Source organism: Solanum tuberosum, unplaced genomic scaffold (assembly GCF_000226075.1).
Source record: "Solanum tuberosum cultivar DM 1-3 516 R44 unplaced genomic scaffold, SolTub_3.0 scf00152, whole genome shotgun sequence".
Classification (NCBI taxonomy): Eukaryota; Viridiplantae; Streptophyta; class Magnoliopsida; order Solanales; family Solanaceae; genus Solanum; species Solanum tuberosum.
The window spans coordinates 1,334,373-1,356,362 of NW_006239078.1; the positions used below are offsets into that span (position 1 = coordinate 1,334,373).

The following is a 21,990-nucleotide window of genomic DNA, read 5'->3' on the forward strand; positions in this document are numbered from 1 at the left end:
GCTTGAACCTGGACATTACTTCAACAAGAAAGAAAGAGCCTGGAGTTCTGTAAAATAATCTCATTATGAAGTTTACATTCTCAAATTCTACAAAATAATATAGGTAGATGAAAGTACCTTTAATGAAATGAAGAATTGCAGAAAAGGAGTAACGAAAAAAGAGCGATAAAACCTCTGGATTCTTACGTATATTTACACGAAAAACATTGTTATTACATCAAGTGTTGGTTCAAGTTTCCAGTTCTCTAGAGTGTGTAATGCATATTGCTACTAACATACGCGATGATTGAGAAGCTAGTTTCTACATTCTCGAGGAATTGTACGTGTGTAGACTTACAACTACCAACTAATAAAACTGAGAGAAGAAAAAGGGAAAGGTTCTAAGAATGAGCAGAACACATTGTTTACAACTATTGACCTGCATAAAGGTCCATTACTCTAGAGGTTCTGGAATGCACCTTCTTTTTATCGGAGACGCCAAGCCATTTCTTGATAAGCTCAAAAACTTTCTCATCTCGTAATAGTCCCCTGTGACCAGCCTGAACTCCTACTCTTTCCACTGCTTCACAATTATCAGCCTGCGGAATTATCAGCCGAGGGTCAGCAATCAACCAAGATATTGAGTATTCGTCATAGTGTCACCATTGACGCTATCTCCTCAATAAAAGGCAAAATATCACACTCCTAAAAGTAATGTTTCTCTTATCTATGATATCATACCACATAATTTCATTTGCGTTCCTGCTTAAGGCGCTAGTTCGGATGGAAGCCCTGATCTTTTTTCTTTTTCTTAATTAGTATCAGACTCTGTTTACTTAAAATACCAATATACCATTTTTTCAAAAAAATATCTGTGGTGTCCGGGCCAGCTTGCGCATGCCTCGACTAATTCCACAGGGTACTTGTTGCCTCGCACCAGCCAAGATACCTTTAATCTTATAAAAGAAGAGTAAGAAAAAAAATAGAGAAGTGAAGAATAATACCATTGCTGATTCAGTTGGAACAGTTCCATCACCATCCACGAAGGAATATTGGGGCTAGATCACAACGGAAATAGGTAATAGTAAGTAGAAAAGCTTCAGGAAGCATTATATAACAGTAAGACATGCTCTTAATACAGAATGAATTTCATCCCCATGCACATTTCACACATTAGTCGCTATCCACTCCCCTAAAGATTCTGGATGTAGTAGAGTTTTGTTGATCACTTGATTACAAATCACAAGCACACAGAAAAAATGCAGAATGTTGGAACGTCATAATGTCACACTCATACTAGCAAGGAAAAAGAAATGAAGTTAGTTACCATTGTATGGCAGACATTTGTTAGGTCCTCAATTGGAGAAGCTTCTGAACCGTAACTACAAAAGAAACATGTACACCTCAAATAGTGCAGAGCCTCAAACACAAAGTACTAATCTGTATGATAAGATACAGTTACGTACCTGACATCAAAAGGTGTATCAAAAGATGTCCCATAGATGTTATATAAGGGCATCCCTTTCGGCAATTGAGCATCATTTAAAATTTTGCGAGTACTAGCTGCCCAATCAAGAATTGATAAGTTGAAAGGTAGAGGCATTGTTTTACCATGTAAGTTGAGCTGCAATTCAGGAAAAGGGGGAAAAATTTAAATCACTCGCTATGGCACTGCACTCTAGTCATAGATATGCATACGAGAAACAATTTGTATCAGCATCCAAAACCAATAATGACAGCTGACAAACTCAAAAGGTAATAATAACAAATTATCCATCTATCTTATGTATGAGACATACGTTCTATTTGTCCATCCTTAAATGGTTGCTGCATTTCCAGATGATGACAAATATATCACCCACAAGTTTCAAAATTTCATATGCATAGACCATGTTAATTTATTTTTATTTTTTTTGGGGGGGAGGGGGGTAATAACCATGTTGATTCTTTAATTTGGTGCCAAAGCAACTTCTTACCGATTCCTGTCCTCTAACAAGACAAATAGAAAAAGGGTAACTCAAGTTTAATCCTAGCCTCTAAGCCCTGCAAGCCTGTCTCATAAAAATGAGCTTAACAGGTATTTGACACAACGCATGCAAGGAAAAGCTCATGGTCATTTGAAGTATTATAACAAACAATATTGAAGTATTTTTTTTAATTTTAAGTTGGTAACATAACAATATTGAAGTACTACAGCACAGATATGAACATCATATTTTGGCTAGTTATACCCGCACCTAGTAGTAAAGTAAGCATAGAGCAGTTACACTCTTGCTTTTGGTTGAATTAATTTTTTTCCTCTTAAAAGTACAATCAGTCCAAGTGTCACTTCTCAGCATCGGGGCAGCTGCTCTAGACAAAATGTCACACGTATTTTACATAAGCCTCATTACTTTAGCTTTGATTAGTTCAAGCATGCATGAGATCAGGAAATGCTTTCTCAAAAAACAAGAAGCCTGCTCATTTTAATAGCTAATCGCCGAGTTGGGGAGATTTAGAAGTGTGAAACTTAAAAACTGGCAATATGAAGTTAATAATTCTAGTGGCAAAAGATAGCTTGGAGATATACCTCATTGGTCTTCAATGCTTCCTCAAAGAGAGTCACACTTGTGCTAGCATCATAACGTTCTAATTTAACCACTGTATTCCCATCCTTGGATTTTTTCCTCCATACCAGAATTTCAGGTTGCTTTTCCCACTTGAAGTCAGGATTTGGCAACATCTCATAGATTGATGGGCACTCAATCAACTTGCAAAGAATTAAACTTGAGAGTAAATCAAGTCATCTTAAGAGAACTCTAAAGACAGAAAGGAACTATGACTCTAGTCGGCATCTTAAGGATGAAAAGATAGACAATATTTGCAACATTGACGGACACCATATCATAAGAATACAAGAACTACCAGGTGAAAGAACAGTCATCCCCCAATCAAACAACATTTCCAGTTTAACTCAATGTATAGATAACCATATGGTTTGAAAGATGTATCAGTAAGATTAAAAAATTCTGGCAAGGCCTAGCACTACACTTTGAGCATTCAGTTTCGGGAACTCTTCTGATATATTCTATTTATTTTTTTATCAGGTATATTCTATAAACTATCTAGGGCCATTGAAGATATGACTGAAAACGTTGAGGAAGATATCTTTGTGCGAGATGATGCATATGAACTATGAAGTTAGACATGCATCGAGCGTAGTTCGTATTTAACAGCTTCACTTGATTAAAAAAGAACTCGTCTTCAGTAAATAAGGAGGTAGATAGATTAAATTCATCATCCAATGCACATTTTTCATCTAAATCAACAAATAAGGAGCTATTAGTAAACTTAAGCTTTGTTTTTCTGCAGAAGTTATTAATAGGGGGACTTGCACAAGTTTCCTAACCAAGAGAGGCTTACCAATTGATGCATTGTCCACCTTGACACAAAAAAGTTGCTTTCAAATCCATCAACGAACTGCACTCCAGTTAAAAGAGAATCATTAATGCATCCAGGAGCACCTGTTTACAAGAGATGAATAATTAGAATTCTGCACACTTGTAACTCACAGTTTTGAGGTTCAGGAGCATTACTTAAGGACTATGAACTCTCGCCAAGGTAATGTTTCACCAAAAATCTGGAAGAAAAAAGTAATATATTCTTTTATGAAGCTTGTACTGGAGTTCGTAAATACAAACTTATCATTCCTCTAATTATATGCGATACTATACTACTCCTTCCGTTCGCTATTACTTGTTCACTAATCCAATAGATTTTCAAATTTACTTGTGGCTTTTAACATATCAAGAAAAGACAATTAATTAATTATTCCCCAAATCATTTTCCAAGACCTAATACTAAACATCAATTAATTGGGTATTATAGTAAAATGTTCGTATTAATTATTGTTTCTTAAGGGGCGTGCAAAGTCCAAAGTGGATAAGTAAAAGTGAACAGAGAGAGTATTTTGCAAAAAAAAATAAAAAATCTTTAACAATGATTCAGAATTAGAAGCTGTAGATTGTATTCAGTGCAACTATTATCAATTAGTTATTGGTTCTTTCTTATACTTATGTAACTGGTACCTCCCCCACCAAAAGATAAGCGGCTTCTGATGCTGCCTGACCTTCTCTAGTTACACTGATCATCTACTTCATTTTTTGTTGTTGGAGGGGGAGGTGGTGCTCAAATATGGTAATCAAATTGATATCACTATATGCATTATCTATGCATCCTCAGACTGGTAAGAAGGATATCTTAGCTAGTATCCTAGCAATTCAAATTAGACATCATCTGCAAAAAGTTGCTAAGAGAAAGAAAGAAAAGTTACCTTGAAAGGGGGTGGCAATGGTAATCCACTTATTCACATACTTGGAAAATACCTGAAAGGTAATTGTTCGCATTTAGGGATGCCACTCATGGAAGAGTGATAATTCTAAATCAAGAAGCTAGGCAGGAATGAAGGGAGACAGAAAAGTAAAATAGAAAAGATACATGAGCAGAACAAATAGGAAGACATTATCTTAAATTGGAGAACATAGGTGACCAACGGGAACAACAGGCCAAACCGCCCCCTTTGTGCACACCACTTATGACACATCAAACTTTATCTTCTTATGATTAATATAACTTGATTAAATGCTCTAGGTGATTTACAACTGAATAAGTATCAAGCAATTGCACTTACATCACTATAAAGAGAAATGAAACATTTGATTAACAATCCACCCATGGAATGCGAAATAATATCGACTTTTCTTCCCCCAGAAGCTTTATAAGCTGCTGCCAACTTTTCTTTCAGGTCATTCATTGCCTTGTCAATCCTGCAACCATGTGCTAACCAGGTCACTTAAGTGTGATGATAGTTTCAGCAGAAAAATCAAATAAGGCAAAATCGAACTAAGAGTCTCTTGTTTAATACCATCACAGTCAGCAACTTATCAAATAATAAGCTATAATACAGTGCAATATGACATAGTGGCAATGGAAATTTCAGCGGTTTAATAATACCTATTACTTTGGCGGAAGTCATAACCAAAACCAAACAACGTAGTTCCCTTTTTATATCCACATTTGACAAGCATATCAATCATATCATGAAAATGGTATACACCGGTCAAGTGTACACACTTAACCATCTGGAAATCAAACACCAGTAGAAGATTATGATCTCATTAAAGGAAAGGACTGCAGAAGAGGAAAAGAAACAAAAAAGACGAGAACATATATTTACTTTTCGCAGGGCATGTAGAGCTAAAATAGATGAGGCTAACTACTGTTATCTTTTTGATAGGTAATACTAACTAGTATTATACTATTATTTCAAAATTCAAAGAACTTCAATATGTCCTCAAAATTATGCAAGCAAGTAATTCTCACGATTCATCATCCATAGTTCACACCTAGTTAATTAAATTTCATCGTCATACCAAGATCTGTTTAGAATTACTTAAGATCCCAATTCTATTACTGCTGCTAATAGAGAAGGGACCAACTGGGACATGATATATAGAAGGAATATGCACAATTGGGAAGTGAATGATCTGGTAGATCTTTTTTCTAGACTACAACATTGTCACATTGATCCCCAGGCAGTTGATAAGTTCAAATGGGGACACCAAAAGGAGTTTATACAGTCAAGGAAGGGTACCTACAGTTATGCTCTAGAAACCCCATGATAAATAACTGGCCCTGGAAACTCATTTGGAGGACCAAGATCTACACATTTACAGAGCTAACCCCTGTAGAGCTAAGATGGCTTCAATCCTTACTCTTTATCCCCATCTTCCCCCAGGCTACCTCCTAAGGTTGCTTGTTTTACCTGAACAGCTCTATATGAGGCATGTCTCACCAAGACAACACAAAGAAAAGGAAAATCCAGCTCCCAAACAGATGCTATATGAGCAAAAAAGAGGTTGAAACCCCCAGACACCTTCTTCTTCATTGTGAGGTGGCCTCAGAATTATGGAGTATGTTTTTTTGTTTTCTGGTCTCAATTGGACCACACCCCTCACAGTTAAGGATGCTTATGAGAGTTGGAGCCTATGGAAAGTCGACAAAACCATCAAGAAGATCTGGATTTGGTGCATTTGGTTAGAATGGAATAGGAGATGTTTTGATGGAGAGTCAGCTGCTTTAGGCAATTTGAAGGGTAGATGTATTGAAAATTTGTTTAGTTGGTCGAACTTGTATCCAGTTGTTAATGCAAAACAACTTCAGGACTTCATTAACTCACTTGTTCTGGCTTAGATGGTTTGTATAGTTAGCCAGAGAATTTTTGTAAGCTCAAATGCCATATCTTGTAATTCTTGCATCTTCTTGATGTTGTTATTAATACCACTTACTTTATCAATAAAAGACTCATTTTCACAGACTTATCTCATTGGCCAATTTCCTTTCATAAAAGATTTTCATGTGAGGTACAGGAAACTACTGAAATGAAACCAGAGGCCGAGAGCCAATAGTCAATATCCGAGACAAAAGAAAGTGGGAGTTTTGTAGGAAAGGATAGAAACTATTTTTTACAATTAGCCTGATAAATTTATCAATTTATTTCCCATGAAAACTTCTAGAACTTTATTGCTACAGAAATTGAAAAGTAAGGGTGGCTGGCCCTACCATTTCCTTTTAGCCTGTAGTACTGCCTGAATCAATGTAAAATCCAGTGATGTCTTCTTTAAGAAGAAAAACATTCTTAAATCCACAATGGTAATCTTGAAATTTATTTTACTCAAACTTCATGCTCCATTCAGTGTTGTCAAAAAGAGGTGCTTTTAAGCCCTAAAGCTCAGGGTAGGCGCTTCACATCACTTAGGCTGCACTTCCATGTAGGCAAGTTAGTAAGGCATGCACCTCATTGCCAATAAGTTATATCTTGAATAGAACAGTACTAAGCATAATTGTGATTGGCAAAATGATTTTAAAATTGTCAAGGAAATCATTATGAATGAAGTAGTTAGTTTATCTTGCATTGCATATACTTTTTTTTTAATTCTTAGTTGCACCTTCTTAAACTAAAGCCCACACTTCAATTGCGCTTTACGCTTAAAGCCCCCATAGACCTGAACTGCTTTTTAAGGCTCTTCGCCTTTGAGAATACTGGTTCCAGTGATTACTTTTTTTGGGACAGGGGATTTTTCTTTGTATATTATGCATCTATATATACAAAGGTGATATAGATATTGTCAAGATTCTATCATCTCCCCATACAAATTTGACATAGCAAAACTACAATTTTTTTTTTTGATAAAACACGATACTAAAGCACATAGATATAACACTTGTGACCACTTGATGATGCAAAACATACCAGTGAAGGATCCAAAATGTCAATTGCATAGAGTCCATAATCATCTTGTGGGACTACTATCTCTGTGCTATCATCCAATGCCTCTGTATACCCTGAATATCCCACATCAAAACCAACAATAAGATACAACAATTTGCCCAAAAGATTTAAAAAAAAATAAAATAAGAACTTGAATGCATACTCTATACAATCTTTCCAGTGTTCGATTACTTACAAGTTACAATTGTATGAAACAGTTCCCGTCACAACTCAAACGACTCTCTCCATATCAATTTGATTGTCCTACTTTGCTCTTTAGCCGTTTAAAAAACAATGTCTCTTTCCTTTTTTGGCAACTCTTTAATTCTAACTTTCCACGTTCCATGTTTAAAGATCACAAGATTAAAAAATATTTTGGTATATTCTACATATCATTAGTTTAGTTTAAGATCACAAGATTCAAAAGTCTTTCTTTACTTTCGTAAACTCCACACCTAAGTCCAAACCACACAAACAAAATGAAACTGAGTCAAACAAATCGAAACGAAGGAAGTACTTTTGAACAAAATCATTTATTTTGCATATATCCAAACAATACCCATAATCACTTGTTTTAACCAAAATACCAAAAAAAAAAATTACTAGCAAAACACTACTATCATACTCTATATTCCACCTTATTACAACAACAACAACATACTCTGTGTAATCTCACAAGTCATGTACTACGAGAGTAGTGTGTATAAATTATTTCCGATAGACCCTCAATTCAACTAACACCTATAAAAAACCAGTAAAATGGAAATATCTTCCTCCAACTCTACATTTATGCTAAATTTTTTTTATTAAATATGTATAAATAATCTATCCAGAACTCATAAACTAAAAATCCAGAAAAAGCCTAACCTGTTTTTGGATTGTAAATTGACCATAACTTTTTTTTGAACTCATGTTCAGCTAGGAGAAGTCGGACCCAAACTCGGGTCTCGAAACTGCCAAATTTCTTACTCTTAGAATGGAGAATGGACCCGGCAAGACCCGATACCAACAAAACCGGGTTTCTATCAGCAACAACACTATCACCGGAATCGGAGCTCCGACCCGGTAACAGACAAGAGAAATAATCTGTCAACATTTGAAACTTCGCCGGAGCTCCGAACGGCGACGGTTAACTTTCCGGTGTGGTAGTTGAGCTGCTGAAGTGAAAAATAGCATGTGGTTAATTGAAGAAAAATGTCCTTTTTTTTTATATTTGTACAAAAAAAAAGTTTGGTGGACCAATTAATTAGTCCTTTTGATTGAAAGAAGAGTGTGGAAAAATGTAATAATTTGGAAAATGATTTTTTTCATAGTGGAATATCTATCGAAAATAATCTCTACGAAAGTAGAAGTACGCTATATGTATACTTCATCCTCTCCAGTCGTCAAAATGTTCTATTTAAGTAGAAAAAGTGTAACAATTGGAAATTATGATAGTAAAGATGTATTTTGATTTTTTTAAAAACTGAGTATCTATCGAAAATAATCGATTATAAAAATTATAAAGAAAGCAATTTCAAAGATAATTGATTAGCATAACTTAATCAGACACCTTTTAATTAAGAATTGAAACATTATATCGGTTGAAAAAAATATATTCTTTTTTGGTGATAAATCTGAAATATCTCCAAATATATTTTTTATTTATCAATATCTCTTGTTCCGTAAGAAATTTATTCATATCTTATTTTTGCATTATTTTAATTCTTTTTTTATTTATTTATAAAACTTAAATCTCATAGATTTGGATAAAAATGACACGTATAAAGAAGAAGACAATATTCAAAGAAATCAGAAGTCCCATAAGCAATTAATAACAAGCCCCACAAGAAATAAATAGACAATAAATAACCATCACTATTTTCTAGATATAAACAACGCAATCACCAAATATCAAGTTCATTAATTATTTCTTTCATTTCTATTTATACGTTATTTTATTAAATTAATGCATAAATGACATTATTCTTTCTATTTTACTCTTTAAATTATCAGTCTTGAAAGTATGGTTTCAACCGATATAAGAAAATTAAATAATTAACTCATGTTCATTGATCAATTAATTAATCAAAATAAATTAATTTATGTTCATTTATTGAAAACTTGAGTTCAAGAGAATACTAAATAAGTATATAATGATAAACTTATATAGTTTTTTAAAAGACGTAAAATCTAAAATGGTGACGTATAAATAAGAATGAAAGAAAGTAGTAATTCTAAAAAAATAAAATAACAATAAGCATTTTTTCAGAATTTGGAATATGCTCTTAAGGTGCTTCTTTCCCATATTTTGAATTATTGATCATCTCTTATTATTTTGACTAATTTTTAAAAAAAAATATTTAGACCTCATCTAACTAACAACAAATTAATCACCTACATCTTTACTAAAATTTCACAAGTAGAGTTTGAAGAGGGTGGTGTCAGCACTGTCAGGTGTGTACGTAATCTTACTTCTACCATATGAGATGGAGAGACAATTGATACAAAAAACTAGACAAACGCGACTATCTACTAACTTTCTATCTAGGGTCGCGTCCTTAGTAAACACTAGGTGTCTCAAATCTTGTTTAATTACCTTTTTTCCAATACTTTTCCGACTTACCTCTACCTCTTCTCAAAGCCACCACAGTCAACCTACCACATCTCTTCACTAAGGCATCTCTTTTCACATACACAACCCATCATAGTTTCATTTCTTCCATTTTTGTCCCCACGAAGGTCAGTCTCACCTTGTATCAAATATCTTTATTCGTTGTTGATCTTATCTCGCCTATTATGCCCACACTTGACCAGAAAAGAACTAGGCTTGCAGTAACCTTAGAAAAAACTTGGTTTGTTGTAAGTAAGTTTATTACATAAAATATAATTCAAATGCATATATTGGACAATATAAGATATGCTTTTTAGTACAGTAGTTTGATCAGTAGTATAGCTTTAGCCCCTTAAAATTTTGAGGCTGGCTTAGACAATGTTAAGGTTTGTAAAAGAACAAAAACACTATAATTTAGACCACATGATTCGAAGACCAAGCCAGAGACTACTAAATGTCTCACAAAGCTACTCTCACCGAGGATGTTGAGACTGTTCAAAAAGAAGATTCCTTGGCTAAATCCGCCTTTGCTAAAGAAAATAATCATAAAAGGAGATTCGAAGACCAAGCCAGAGACTACTCAACGTATCACAAAGCTACTCTCAACGAGGATGTTGAGACTGTTCAAAAAAAGAAGATTCCTTGGCTAAATCCGCCTTTACTAAAGAAAATAATCATAAAAGGAGATTCGAAGACCAAGCCAGAGACTACTAAACGTCTCACAAAGCTACTCTCAACGAGGATGTTGAGACTGTTCAAAAAAAGAAGATTCCTTGGCTAAATCCACCTTTACTAAAGAAAATAATCACAAAAGGAGAATCTTCATTTTTACATAACAACAAATCCAGTAGTACATTACGATACATTATGAAACAACACATCCAAACAGACAAGGGCAGAAATCAAACAACCAAATGACCCTTACAATATTAAGCAATTCTGGGAATTTTGTAACTACTGTTAAGCATTGGATGGACATTCTTTCAGAGACTTGAGCACATTTTTGCTAGCCACCTTCCTGCCCATTAGTTTATCTCGTCCTGAGCACGTGCTCTTGTGAATAACGCCATTTGCTTCAACCTCTACTGTAATATAGGCTATACCATTCTCACGACAGACGACATCCTTCTTCTTTATATAACCTTTCTGGTCACATAGTTCAGTTAACTCTCTTACTGGATGGGGCTTTAATGTCTGAGGTGTAACCAACGGTTCCAAAAGAGGTCGTATGCACTGAAATGTAGTATCTTTGTCGAAACCAGAATCAACAAAGATCGCACCACCAAGGGACTCGATAACATCTCCAAGCACCTATAGCGAACCAAAAACAAAAATAAGACAAATCCGTGGCATAAAATGAAGCTCTCGACAATGGGAAAGATTTACATTTTGATTGCAGAAAGAGCTTTCAGTAACTTTTTCTTCTATATCGTAACTTCGAGGCAAGTATTCAATACCTTTGGGAAAGTAGTTTCAGCCTCCCATCCGAACGTGGAGACAAGGTTCAATTTATCGAAATCCTCAACAGTACTACATATCTGCCTTTGCAGATCTTGCGAGGCATGAAGAATGTGCTTGTGCAGGCCAGCCTTAACTGCAGATTGAGCATAGCATTCGTTGTTTACGGAGGCAGACCTCAAATCAGTAATTAGTCCTGGAGTCAGTCCCGGATATTTGGAATAGAGATGTGCTGTAACAACATAATCGAGCACTGCATCTCCAAGAAATTCCAAGCGCTGCAAAGCCAGGAGATCATATCAGCATTTGAATCAAATAGAGTTAAAAAAGACACGAATATCGATTTTAAAGGAACAAACTGTCAATGTAGGCAGTGTGACTATCTATCCTCTCAGTGCGCAAGGAAGGCTGAATATACCGCAAACAAACCACGACACAACAAAAAATGATTCATTTCGTGAAATCATGATGCATATTTCAAGTACTGCTCTTTCTAGGATGTTACTCATCATGAGCGCTCGTACAATAGATTGGTCCAAATGTGAAGATGCACATGTTGAATTAAGAATAAGATGCAAATATAGCAAGACAGGATTCATATTATCATTATATAAAACCGTGAAACTTCCTTGAATGAATAAAACAATGCACTTTTTTCCTTCACACTGGCAGCTGTAAGAACAGCCATCAAATACTATGAAGCCTTAGGTTAATGAAATGTTCAGATTCACAACTTTACCAATCTAGGCAACATTATATTTTAGTAATCAATATGCAAAATATAGTTCCAAGTATTTAACAACATTAAGATGGATAATATTTATTTACGGGAATAACCTGATAGCATCGTGGAATCTCAGGTAGCATGTAAGATCCATGAGTTAGAGCTTCAACAAGCAGAGAAGGATCATTGAACTTGTAAAGCAGCAGGGATTCCAAGTATCTGACATTAACTAGCTTCTCAGCATTCATGGGAAAGTGCCTTGACATAGGTGCATCAACAAAATTGATGTCCACCCCAAGCCATTTCATAAATGATAAAGCCGCTACTTCCCCACCCGAGCTGAGGTAGGCACCTATTAGTGCCTCGACCACATCAGCTACTCTCTTACTTTTAATCTTCTGTTTTACCCTACTATACATTTTATCTGAGGACGTTAGAAACTCGTCGTCGAAGCTGTGAACTTGAGAATTATCACCAGGAATGATCCATGCTTTAAGATCGAATGGTTCATTACGGATAAATCCCTGTAATCAAAGGTATTTATTAAAGGGAAAACCTTAAGAAGAAAAAAAGAAAAAGAATTCAGATAGCATTTTCATCCAGTAAGGCACAATACTATGCAGTTAAACCAATAAAACATAAAGGACCTGCATGAACTCTTTAAAAATTCACTGGGATATTTACTAATACAAGTATCCAAAAGCACTCGCTCAAAATTGACATGTCCTAAAATAATTGTATTCCAGTTGATGCACTGACGCAATATGCATGTTTTACAAATATGAATAACTACTAATTTCCATTATAACAAACAGTAGACATTTGTGTGGGCAAGGAAGGGAGTAGAGAATGTTTACATGCAAAAGTTGACAACTTTTAGGTGGCAGGCATGATTAACAGTCAATATTGGATCTTTAGTCAAAGTGTACGAGTAAATATCCCCTGGTTATCCTTAAGCATCAATGAAACATATCCTAAAGAAAAACAATAAGTCACCCAAGATTAATAGAGACATGGAGTTGATCACCAAGGAATACCTACCGGTATTTTACGAGCACATCCAAGCTTGCATAGTGCAGCATTGGAAATAATCTGATTTTTCTTAACGGTGAGAAGACCCTCATGATGATTTTCGTAAGTCTTGAACAGCTTTATACTGGCAGCATATTTGAGAAAAGAGTCTCCAAGTGTCTCAAGTGATTCCAAATGAAACTTCTCAAGGCATTTCTTCGTTGTAATTGCTTCCAAAATCTAAAATAATAAAACAAGGAATAAGTTGTGGGCACAAGAATATGTATGAAGCTCACAGCTTAAGAAAGACTGATTTAATTAGAGCAAAGATCTGAGATGAGATCATAGCAGCATATACCTTAGCGGTTGGAATAGGAACATTTAGTGTGCGGTGATCCAAATGCGTTCTTTTCAAGTTTGAGGCCATAACCAAGGACTCAATCCGATGCATGATCGAAGGAATATATGAATAGGTATTAAGGGTAGAAATAGAGAGAGGTGACATGATGAGGGAACAAAGTTCAGGAGGCAACTCGACAGATGAATCAGTTGAATCTGCAAAGGAGGCCAAAGCTAAGTGATCATACATAAGCATTATAACAAAAGAAGAACCCTATGATCAAACCTTTAGCCTTCTGAGTTCTGCTTCTCTGAAGGTAATTGTGCACTTTACAAATATGTTTTCCCCTAAGAAGTGGTTCTTCTTCAAAGCATATGTTGATCCCATGCCTGTAAACCGCACATTACTTAAGTGTTTTGAAACAAAAAGATGATATATGGAGAAGGTGCACCAGAAAATCAGAAGCTAATTGTACAAACCGCTTTTTGTAGTATTCTGTGTAGGTGATGGATTCTCCAGTTCTCATACCCAACAATGAGTAGCAATCCAAATTATCCAAAAAACCGGTAATGCAGTATATATGGCCATTATGAGGTGTAAAGACCAATGAATTCTCCAACATGCAGCTACATACCACCCCAGTTTTGATGTTCACACTGCGTTTGCGATCTTGAGTAGAACACCAATCCATATGCTTATCCTCAAGAACTTGAGACGGAAACAGCAAAGAATTCACACATTTCCAATTTATTTCAGGGGTACTACCCAAAGATGGGAGCAAAAGATAATCAGAAACTGCAGAACCAATAGGCGATTGAACTGCAGCCAAAGCGTCCTGCAGTATACTCAGATCACGGTCAAGAAGAATTCTGAAGACACTGACTTGAAACCTCTGACACCGTCGAATCTGGAGAGAAAGAGATCAATAGAAGAAAAAAAAAAGTATCACCAACCATTTTTACAGGTAACGAGTAAAGAGATGATAAGAGCCATCAAAATTATAATCACCTCTTCAGCAGTAAGTGTAACAACTTTACTATAATTAAGTTGAACTTGCAAGAGTCCCCTCCTATCAACGTCCAAGTCAAATGCCAGTATTTCATCATCACACTTGAGCCTTGTCCTAACAGCAAGTATAATCCCATGAAGCTGGAAGTCGTTGTAAGAGGCATGTTGCATCTCAACTAGGTAGCAGTAGTACACTGCTTCTGAATCATTGCTGCAATGACTAACCAATTCTGGTGGAAAGTATTTTGATTCTTCAACAGTATGGATTTGACATTCTGCACAATATAATAGGTTAGAAGTGGAGCATCACAATCCAAAAAACCCACATTAGATAAAAGATGTTAGAATTACCCAATTCTTTGTTGATGGCTTCTTCCTCCACAATATCAGGAACAAGATTGTCAGTCAAGGCACCCACATGATGAAGTTCTTTACAAGCTTCCAGGCATGCAAGTTGCTTCAGTATTTTTCTATTCCCCTGTACACTAATAACTCTTTGCAGTGGCGAACTTTTGGGAAGTTGTAGCGTGCAGGTTCCTGTTTCCTTATCAATCACACACCTAGGATTGGGTTTAAAGTACCTACAATTGAATTGAATGTCAGACCATAATGCAATATTTAACATATGAAATACTCAATGATACCAGAATCCTTAACACATAGCAAGAGAATATGCAGAGTACAAACCCATCCGACGGTAGCCTTGAGCAATAGAAGTATAGCAATGACACGCTAGAACTGAGGGTGACAACTGCTCCTGTGCTTTCAACTTTGTAGCAAGGCTCATCATACAATTCATCATCTAGAGGTGAACATGGAATAGAAGCATGACGTAATGATTCTTGCCGCATTATCTCTCCACTAGCCATATAGTTTTGCATGCGAGTAAGGGTCGGATCATCCCCACTAGGATTTGAGTCAAAATGAGAATGATCAGTCCATTGTTATAATCAAATTTCCCAAATTTTATCAATAATACTTGCACAAAATGTCAAGAGATAAAGTAACTGTTTGTCTGTTAGATTCTTTTAAATAATTAATTTAATACTTTTAAAACAGTAGTGCAATAGCAAGTGACAACAGCAGAAATAGCATCCAGTAAATAATACACCAAAAACAATAATGAGAGAACACTGAAAAACATTCATAGTATCAACTAGAATAGATTGACAAAACATACTCTCTGACCATCAGAAGAAAGTCGGAGTTTTGCATTCGAGCTCGTCCACGTGATTGTATAAAGCTACAAACAGTAGCTGATGGATCAAATCGAATCACAAGGTTGCAACTTTGAACATCCAAGCCCTCTTCAAGAATAGATGTCGCTACAATAATGTTCACCTGCAGTGTTTGCATGGATGTCAGACTTTAAATCTTCAGAAACTATCTAAAAAGCAAAAAAAAAAAAATTAGACTTACCAACCCCTTGCGAAATTCTTCAACAATTTTATTTTGATTTTTTCTACTCTGTGACTGGAGAACAGAAATATGCCCTGCTGTGTACTCAGTTCTCCAACCACTTCGTTCCAGAAGCAACTCATTCAGTAGAGACCGAAGAACAATGGCTGTAACAATTCTCTCAACAAATATGATGCATCTCAAATCCTTTCGGTCCCTGTTACCAACGATAAGATTGTTTGTAAGTAAATCACTAAATATAGAATCCTATTTCCCAACAAAAGAATGGATAATCTCAGAAACTGTCCAAACTAAACCCCAAAGGAAGTTCTTATAATTATTGATGAATCCAAAGTAGTCTCAATAACAATACAAAGGAACTGTAATATCTTATAAATATTTAATTGCATCAACACTAAATCACATATCATTCTATATGTGCTTCCTCAAAATCTCTGAAAGAAAAGTAAAGCAGGTCCATTTCACCAAGGGAAACAAAAAGATGACCTTCCTTCTTCAAAGGAGTCTCTCGCAGACACAAAATTTTAAAAGAATCTAACCGACCACTTCTCTTTTTTCTATTTATTCTCCAAAACCCCAATTGATTGAACTAACATTAAAGCTTTTGACTAAATAGTAGATTCATCATTCAAGCGCTCTCACCTGTACTCGAGAAGAGACTCTAGAAGACAATTAACTTTGGATGACAAATATCCAGCATCTGCATTTGCCTGAATATCACCACCAATTGACCAATGTGGGCCTATGTTTACAGGGAAGAGAGAGTGAGTGAGAGAGAGACAGATAGCAGAAGGAAATCAAAAAACAATCTTACAGCTCAGGGAGAAAAGAAAATGGATGTTGCTAACTATGATACCTGAAGGTAAACGAGCCGAGAAAATCTTAGATGCACCCAAACTGAAATTTCTAACAATTGTCTGAGCACATGCATCGAATTCTCCCCATGAAAAGAAATCATTTTCTTCAAAGGACAAGAACTCAGCTGCCTGATTCAAAACAAAGTCATGTTAGGAAACTGATCAAGGCCAAAACGTTTATTTATTTATTACACCAGCAAGGAACAAAAATTACCTTGAAAGCCAGCCACACACCCATCTCACTCAAACAAAATAAGAAAGCCAAGTGAAGTTTTGATAAACGTCTTCTTGCAGATCCAGCACTCATAGAAGACAGGTTTGACTTTGAAATCGAACATTCATGCTGCAATGGTTAGAAAAGTTAAACAACTAAAATTGGAAGAGCAAAAAAGTCTTACCCATATGTTAAAACATGATTCCTCCAGTCGCTACTATAAGGATAAATTAAGGTTTAGTTAGTAGTCTCAGTATTCTTTCAAGGCACTTTCTGTTTTCTGGTTGCACACAATGTAGAGAAGGAAAGAGGTAACATCAGCTAAATGATAATTGATATCTTCAGAGCAGGACGAATGGTTAGCATGCACATTCTGCTAAGTAGAAAGACAAAACCCATTGGCTAAAGAATTGATGTTTACCTTTTCTTTCAACCTTTCGAGGTCCTGAGCTAAAGTATTAAACAATGTGCAAGGAATATCCACATGTTCATATATCTTCAACTTCGGATTTGAGAATGGGATATACTCTGCCAGAACAGACTCACTGCTACACGTGTACACCTTCATTTGCAAAGGGAGATCACAATTAGAGGAACGGAATATCTATCTAAATGTGTGTTTGTGACTTTCTGCATATAAAAACAATATAACAATCATCCAAGAGCTAATGCATGCACAGTTCTTTCTCTGAACTACAAGAAGATTAATTGAGAGAACCTTGGAATTCATAAGATTCTCGAGGTCACGAATCTTTTGCCAATAACTATGTGCCGTGCTAGCACCTGCATAAAAAGTATAAACATGAGAATCCAGAGAAAGTGAGATAAACCAGTACTTTAACAGTATGACGTAGAAAAATCTCAAAAGATGTCCAAAAGCTATAAGATCGAATCCCACCAACCTTTAGACTTTATAGGGGAAGCAGTCATCCCAAATATTCTTGGAAGTTGTGCGCTCTCATGGGTTAACTGGTGATGATAAAACTCCTGAAAGAATACTAACCCTCTAAGATAAGAATCGTTCAAGCACCATACCAAGTCATGCTCAAGCAGGATTCTAGTTAAGTCTTTTCTTATATGGTTCACATACGTATAAAAGAACCAATGGCATGCCCACAGGGGCTTCCACATCAAGTAAATGTACACATTGCATAGTGTGCATGTAAAAGAATTCATCCACTATACATGTCTTCACACATTCTCTCTAATATCTCCTTTTGGTCAACTTCTGAAATAAACTATTGTTGAAGTGGTAGTAACTACACAATAATTATGATATCCATTAACAAACAAATCAATTGTAGTTGATATAATGCTGCGAAGTAGGGAACCGAGAGAGTGACACGTATCATATAACAACATTGTGCAGATGAAGAAATTGCACTACTTCAGAAAATATAATCAACAATTAGCTCAAACTGTTCTACAGAAAATTCAATCTTAGCACAAACAACGTACCACCATTATGCTGGCATAGGGGTGTTTGCCTCGTGCATTGTGGCACTCATCAAATATTATAACTTTTATCATGTCTATTTGTAAAAAGCTGTGCCTCAAAGCAGCAAGTAGTATTGCCGGAGTCATAACAAGTACCTGAAAGACAAGCCTGTGGTAATTACTTATGGCGCATCCACGTAATATATACACAACGCCTAACTTAATTTCTAGCATATAAATGCTGAACGTCAGATCTAATATATTCGAGGAGAGCCCTACCAAGAAAAAGAAGAATTTTAACGCAAACAACAGCAGCTCATTAGCAACTTCCCTTGGAGAATAGCAATTAGCATATTACTGTTCCACGAGATCCCAATACCAGCAAATATGAGCAGCTAATTTCAATAGCCTTTACAACCATTTCTTTTCCTTAACTGATCTGTACAAAATGTTGCTGCGGTTCACAATTTTGATCGAATGGTTACCGGAATGGGATAGAAAAGGATATCACATGGGTTGGGATATCCCACCATGTCAGTACAAAATGTATTCTAGGCGTAATTAATACTCATAACCAAATGCGAGTGAAATAATCTCAAATTTTATCCCGGATTGTTTTCCATTATCCCACCCAACCTAACAACCTCTAAAGGTCAAAGTTAGGTTGTGGCGGGCTTGACCCTTCAGCTGTGGGCATTTCTATATAGATGCGGGCTTTACTTTAGCATAGAAGCATATACCCCATGTACCATTAGTTCAGGCTATAGAGAGGATTGATAAACAGTCACTTCTATTTTATTCTCATATAGTTGTTTAGTAACTTTAGGACTGCAATTCTTTTAAGAACAATATAGCCATACTCAATGCCAACTCAAGCAACGGTTAATAATTTGCCACTGAAGATAAAATATAGTTCATACAAACCTCATGATCGTCCACTTGTTGTTGCCATGTAGCAGCATCCCAATAATCAACACCCATTTCTCCCCAATATTTGCCCACTTTTAAGTCAGTATGCAACATCAGAGCATCTCCTTGCTTGTAATTATCAAATCACAAGATCAACAACATTAGGATGATTCAAATACACGGTTTTGAACCTAAAACCAAGCTACCTCAAACATATAACAAACTGCAAAACATGAGAAAACTAATGGGGAAAAACAGTTCTACAATCTTTAGACGGGAGAGAAGTTGGTGGATAATAAAAATATACACATTAAGATGATAAATTTGAAGGGACGAGATTGAGAAGCTAGAAGTACTACCTGAGTCACCAGAACAACAGTCGGGACCAAGAAAACAGCTATGTACGGAGACGGCTTTCGAAGAAGGTAAGCATAGCTTCTAAGAAGCATAATAGCAATCAAGGTCTTTCCAGAACCAGTCTCTAAGTAAACAATGGTGTTCTGCTTTAATGCTGTCTCCAGAGCTTCCAACTGATAACTATACATAACAAAATCAACATGTACATTACAAAAGTTCATTTTTTAAAAATAAAATTTCTTTTTTCAATCAATTTTTTTTCCCTAACTCCATTAAAAGAGAAAATAAATGTAAGATGCCAACCTTCTTGCAAAAGGCAGAGGGTCAGCAGAGAGCTGTTGGTTTTCAGAGACTGCAACATCAGTTGGCTCCATTGATTGTTCTCTACATTAACATCAGACCAATCAAAACTGAAGACGCCAACAAAGTAATAAAAATGAAACAACAAACTCTCCAAGAAAACGACAACCAGGTGATCATACATAAAACAACCTATTTTATCTACACACTTCAAAGAAACACAAAGAGAACCCAAAATCCAAGAAAATCAAACCATAAAAAAAAAACAAGGTTTTGTAAGTTCAGCACTTATAATCAAAGATTTAACCTCCATGTAAACACCCATTTCAAAAAAATACATAAAAGAGTGATCTTTATGGAAAACAAACACAGGAATAATCAGCTGGCTCCATTGATTTGCTATCTACATTAACATTGAACCAAACAAACGTAAAGACCCACAAAGTACCAAAGAACAAACATAAAACACTCCCAATGAAATGACAACCAGGTAACAATACCCTTAGTAACATTTCAAAGAAAACCAAAATCTAAAGAATACACATATCAAATCAGATGTAAAAAAGACCAAGACTTTGTAAGTAAAAGAACATATAATCTATGCTTCAACTTCCCATGGAAAAACCCATTTTAAAAAATGCATAAAAGATTGATCTTTATGAAAAAGAAACACAGAAATAGTCAGCTGACTCCATTAATCTGTTATCATTGAACCAAACAAACATAAAGACACCATCAACAAAGTAACAAAGATGAAACAGAAAACAACCAGGTTACATACCAGGGTTAAAGCAGCCTATTCATCTACATACCATTTGTACCATTTCAAAGAAACACAAATAAAAACCAATATCCAATAAAAGTACACATATCAAACCAGAAAAAAAAACAAGACTTCTGTAAGCAAAAGCCAAAAGAACATATAATCAAAGATTTAAACACCCATTTCATAAAAATGCATAAAAAGTGATCTTTATGAAAAACAAAACATAGAAATAGTCACCTGGCTCCATTGATTTGATATGCACATTAACATTAAACCAAACAAACAAAAAAACACCAACAAAGAAACAACCAGATGACATACCAGGGTTAAAGCAACCTAATCATCTACATACCCATTGTACCATTTCAAAGAAACACAAAGAAAAACCAATATCCAAGAAAAACACACATATCAAATCAAAAAAGAATACAAAAAAACAAGAGTTTTGTAAGTAAAAGAACATATAATCAAAGATTCAAACACCCTTTTCATTAAAATGCATAAAAAAATAATCTTTATGAAAAACAATCACAGAAATAGCAAAGAAAACTCACTGGCTAGTGCTGAATTGCAAAAACTTGAAGAGCAGCTTTTCAGTGTTTAGTGAAGAAGAAAGAGTGAGTGAGAGATACAATATGTTGAGAGGTTTTTATAGTAGCATATTATATAAAATCAAAAAAAAAAAAAATTCTGCAACACCCCCACCCCCCTTATGGAAAAAGCAAATATAATACGACAATTAAATACCCCAAAATCTTTTTTTCGGAAGGAAAAAGAAAGGAGGGTGACGAAAAGACAGAATCTTTTGGCCTTATGAATCCAATTAAATTTCTAAAGAATATACAAGGTATGAAATACACTTTCGATCTTGTAATACGAGTGAAATTCACCCTTAACTTTTTTTCAAGCTTTGGAGTATTTTCAAAAAAATTATTAGTTTTTTTTTATTAAGAATCTTGTGCTTCTACAAGAGTTTGAGACCATTGGTTATATCATGTGGCAAATCGGAGGAGGGTGTAGCTAAGTTTAGTTAGTCAAATAAAGGGTGTTGTTAAAACTGTCAATAGTTCGAGACGAAACTAATAATTTGCACCAAGTTCAGGGTGTTTTCAATACTTCTCCTCTTTTTTTTCATCTTATGCTCCACTATTTCAGAATCGCCCCACGTAAGGCTCCATACAGGGGGAAATGCTCCCTACTAAGGGTTCTTTTCATTCTAGGACTCAAACTCGAAACTTTTGGTTAAAGGAGGAGGAGTCACATCTATTGAACCACATCTTTTAATATAGAGCAACTTTCACATATAGCA

The 21,990-nt window shown here is 35.4% G+C and overlaps 2 protein-coding genes across 2 annotated transcripts; both read right to left on the reverse strand.

Moving 5' to 3' along the window:
* Positions 1-149: 149 nt before the first annotated feature.
* Positions 150-8,498, reverse strand: LOC102580306 (phospholipase A(1) LCAT3). The gene is made up of 11 exons (XM_006353208.2): positions 8,156-8,498; positions 7,271-7,362; positions 4,972-5,099; positions 4,649-4,784; positions 4,292-4,343; positions 3,382-3,482; positions 2,549-2,728; positions 1,446-1,603; positions 1,307-1,361; positions 984-1,037; positions 150-578 (listed from the first exon to the last, which is right to left on the reverse strand). Exons 1-11 carry the CDS (start codon positions 8,382-8,384, stop codon positions 411-413), a joined length of 1,353 nt encoding a protein of 450 aa, XP_006353270.1. The 5' UTR covers positions 8,385-8,498; the 3' UTR covers positions 150-410.
* Positions 8,499-10,683: 2,185 nt separating this feature from the next.
* On the reverse strand, positions 10,684-21,328 carry LOC102580979 (endoribonuclease Dicer homolog 2-like). Its single transcript, XM_015311256.1, has 23 exons — positions 21,236-21,328; positions 19,919-19,999; positions 19,618-19,795; positions 19,274-19,387; positions 18,371-18,505; positions 17,815-17,899; positions 17,631-17,695; positions 17,334-17,474; positions 16,913-17,041; positions 16,698-16,827; positions 16,484-16,583; positions 15,842-16,037; positions 15,603-15,763; positions 15,110-15,328; positions 14,774-15,003; positions 14,423-14,697; positions 13,894-14,321; positions 13,700-13,803; positions 13,433-13,629; positions 13,105-13,314; positions 12,177-12,587; positions 11,339-11,617; positions 10,684-11,192 (listed from the first exon to the last, which is right to left on the reverse strand). The coding sequence occupies exons 2-23, from the start codon at positions 19,987-19,989 to the stop codon at positions 10,842-10,844; spliced, it is 4,209 nt and encodes a 1,402-aa protein (XP_015166742.1). The 5' UTR covers positions 19,990-19,999; positions 21,236-21,328; the 3' UTR covers positions 10,684-10,841.
* Positions 21,329-21,990: the final 662 nt, after the last annotated feature.

What these genes read in the sequence shown, in the direction of transcription:
- LOC102580979 (XM_015311256.1), bottom strand. Translation starts at nt 19,989, where the DNA reads ATGGAGCCAACTGATGTTGCAGTCTCTGAAAACCAACAGCTCTCTGCT. An exon ending in GAGTCTCTTCTCGAGTACAG is followed by an intron (nt 16,038 to 16,483) that starts GTGAGAGCGCTT and finishes CGTTGGTAACAG; the next exon opens with GGACCGAAAGGATTTGAGAT. An exon ending in ACAGAATACTACAAAAAGCG is followed by an intron (nt 13,804 to 13,893) that starts GTTTGTACAATT and finishes TGCGGTTTACAG; the next exon opens with GCATGGGATCAACATATGCT.
- LOC102580306 (XM_006353208.2), bottom strand. Translation starts at nt 8,384, where the DNA reads ATGTTGACAGATTATTTCTCTTGTCTGTTACCGGGTCGGAGCTCCGAT. An exon ending in AATTTACAATCCAAAAACAG is followed by an intron (nt 7,363 to 8,155) that starts GTTAGGCTTTTT and finishes TGGGATATTCAG; the next exon opens with GGTATACAGAGGCATTGGAT. An exon ending in GATACACCTTTTGATGTCAG is followed by an intron (nt 1,362 to 1,445) that starts GTACGTAACTGT and finishes TTTCTTTTGTAG; the next exon opens with TTACGGTTCAGAAGCTTCTC.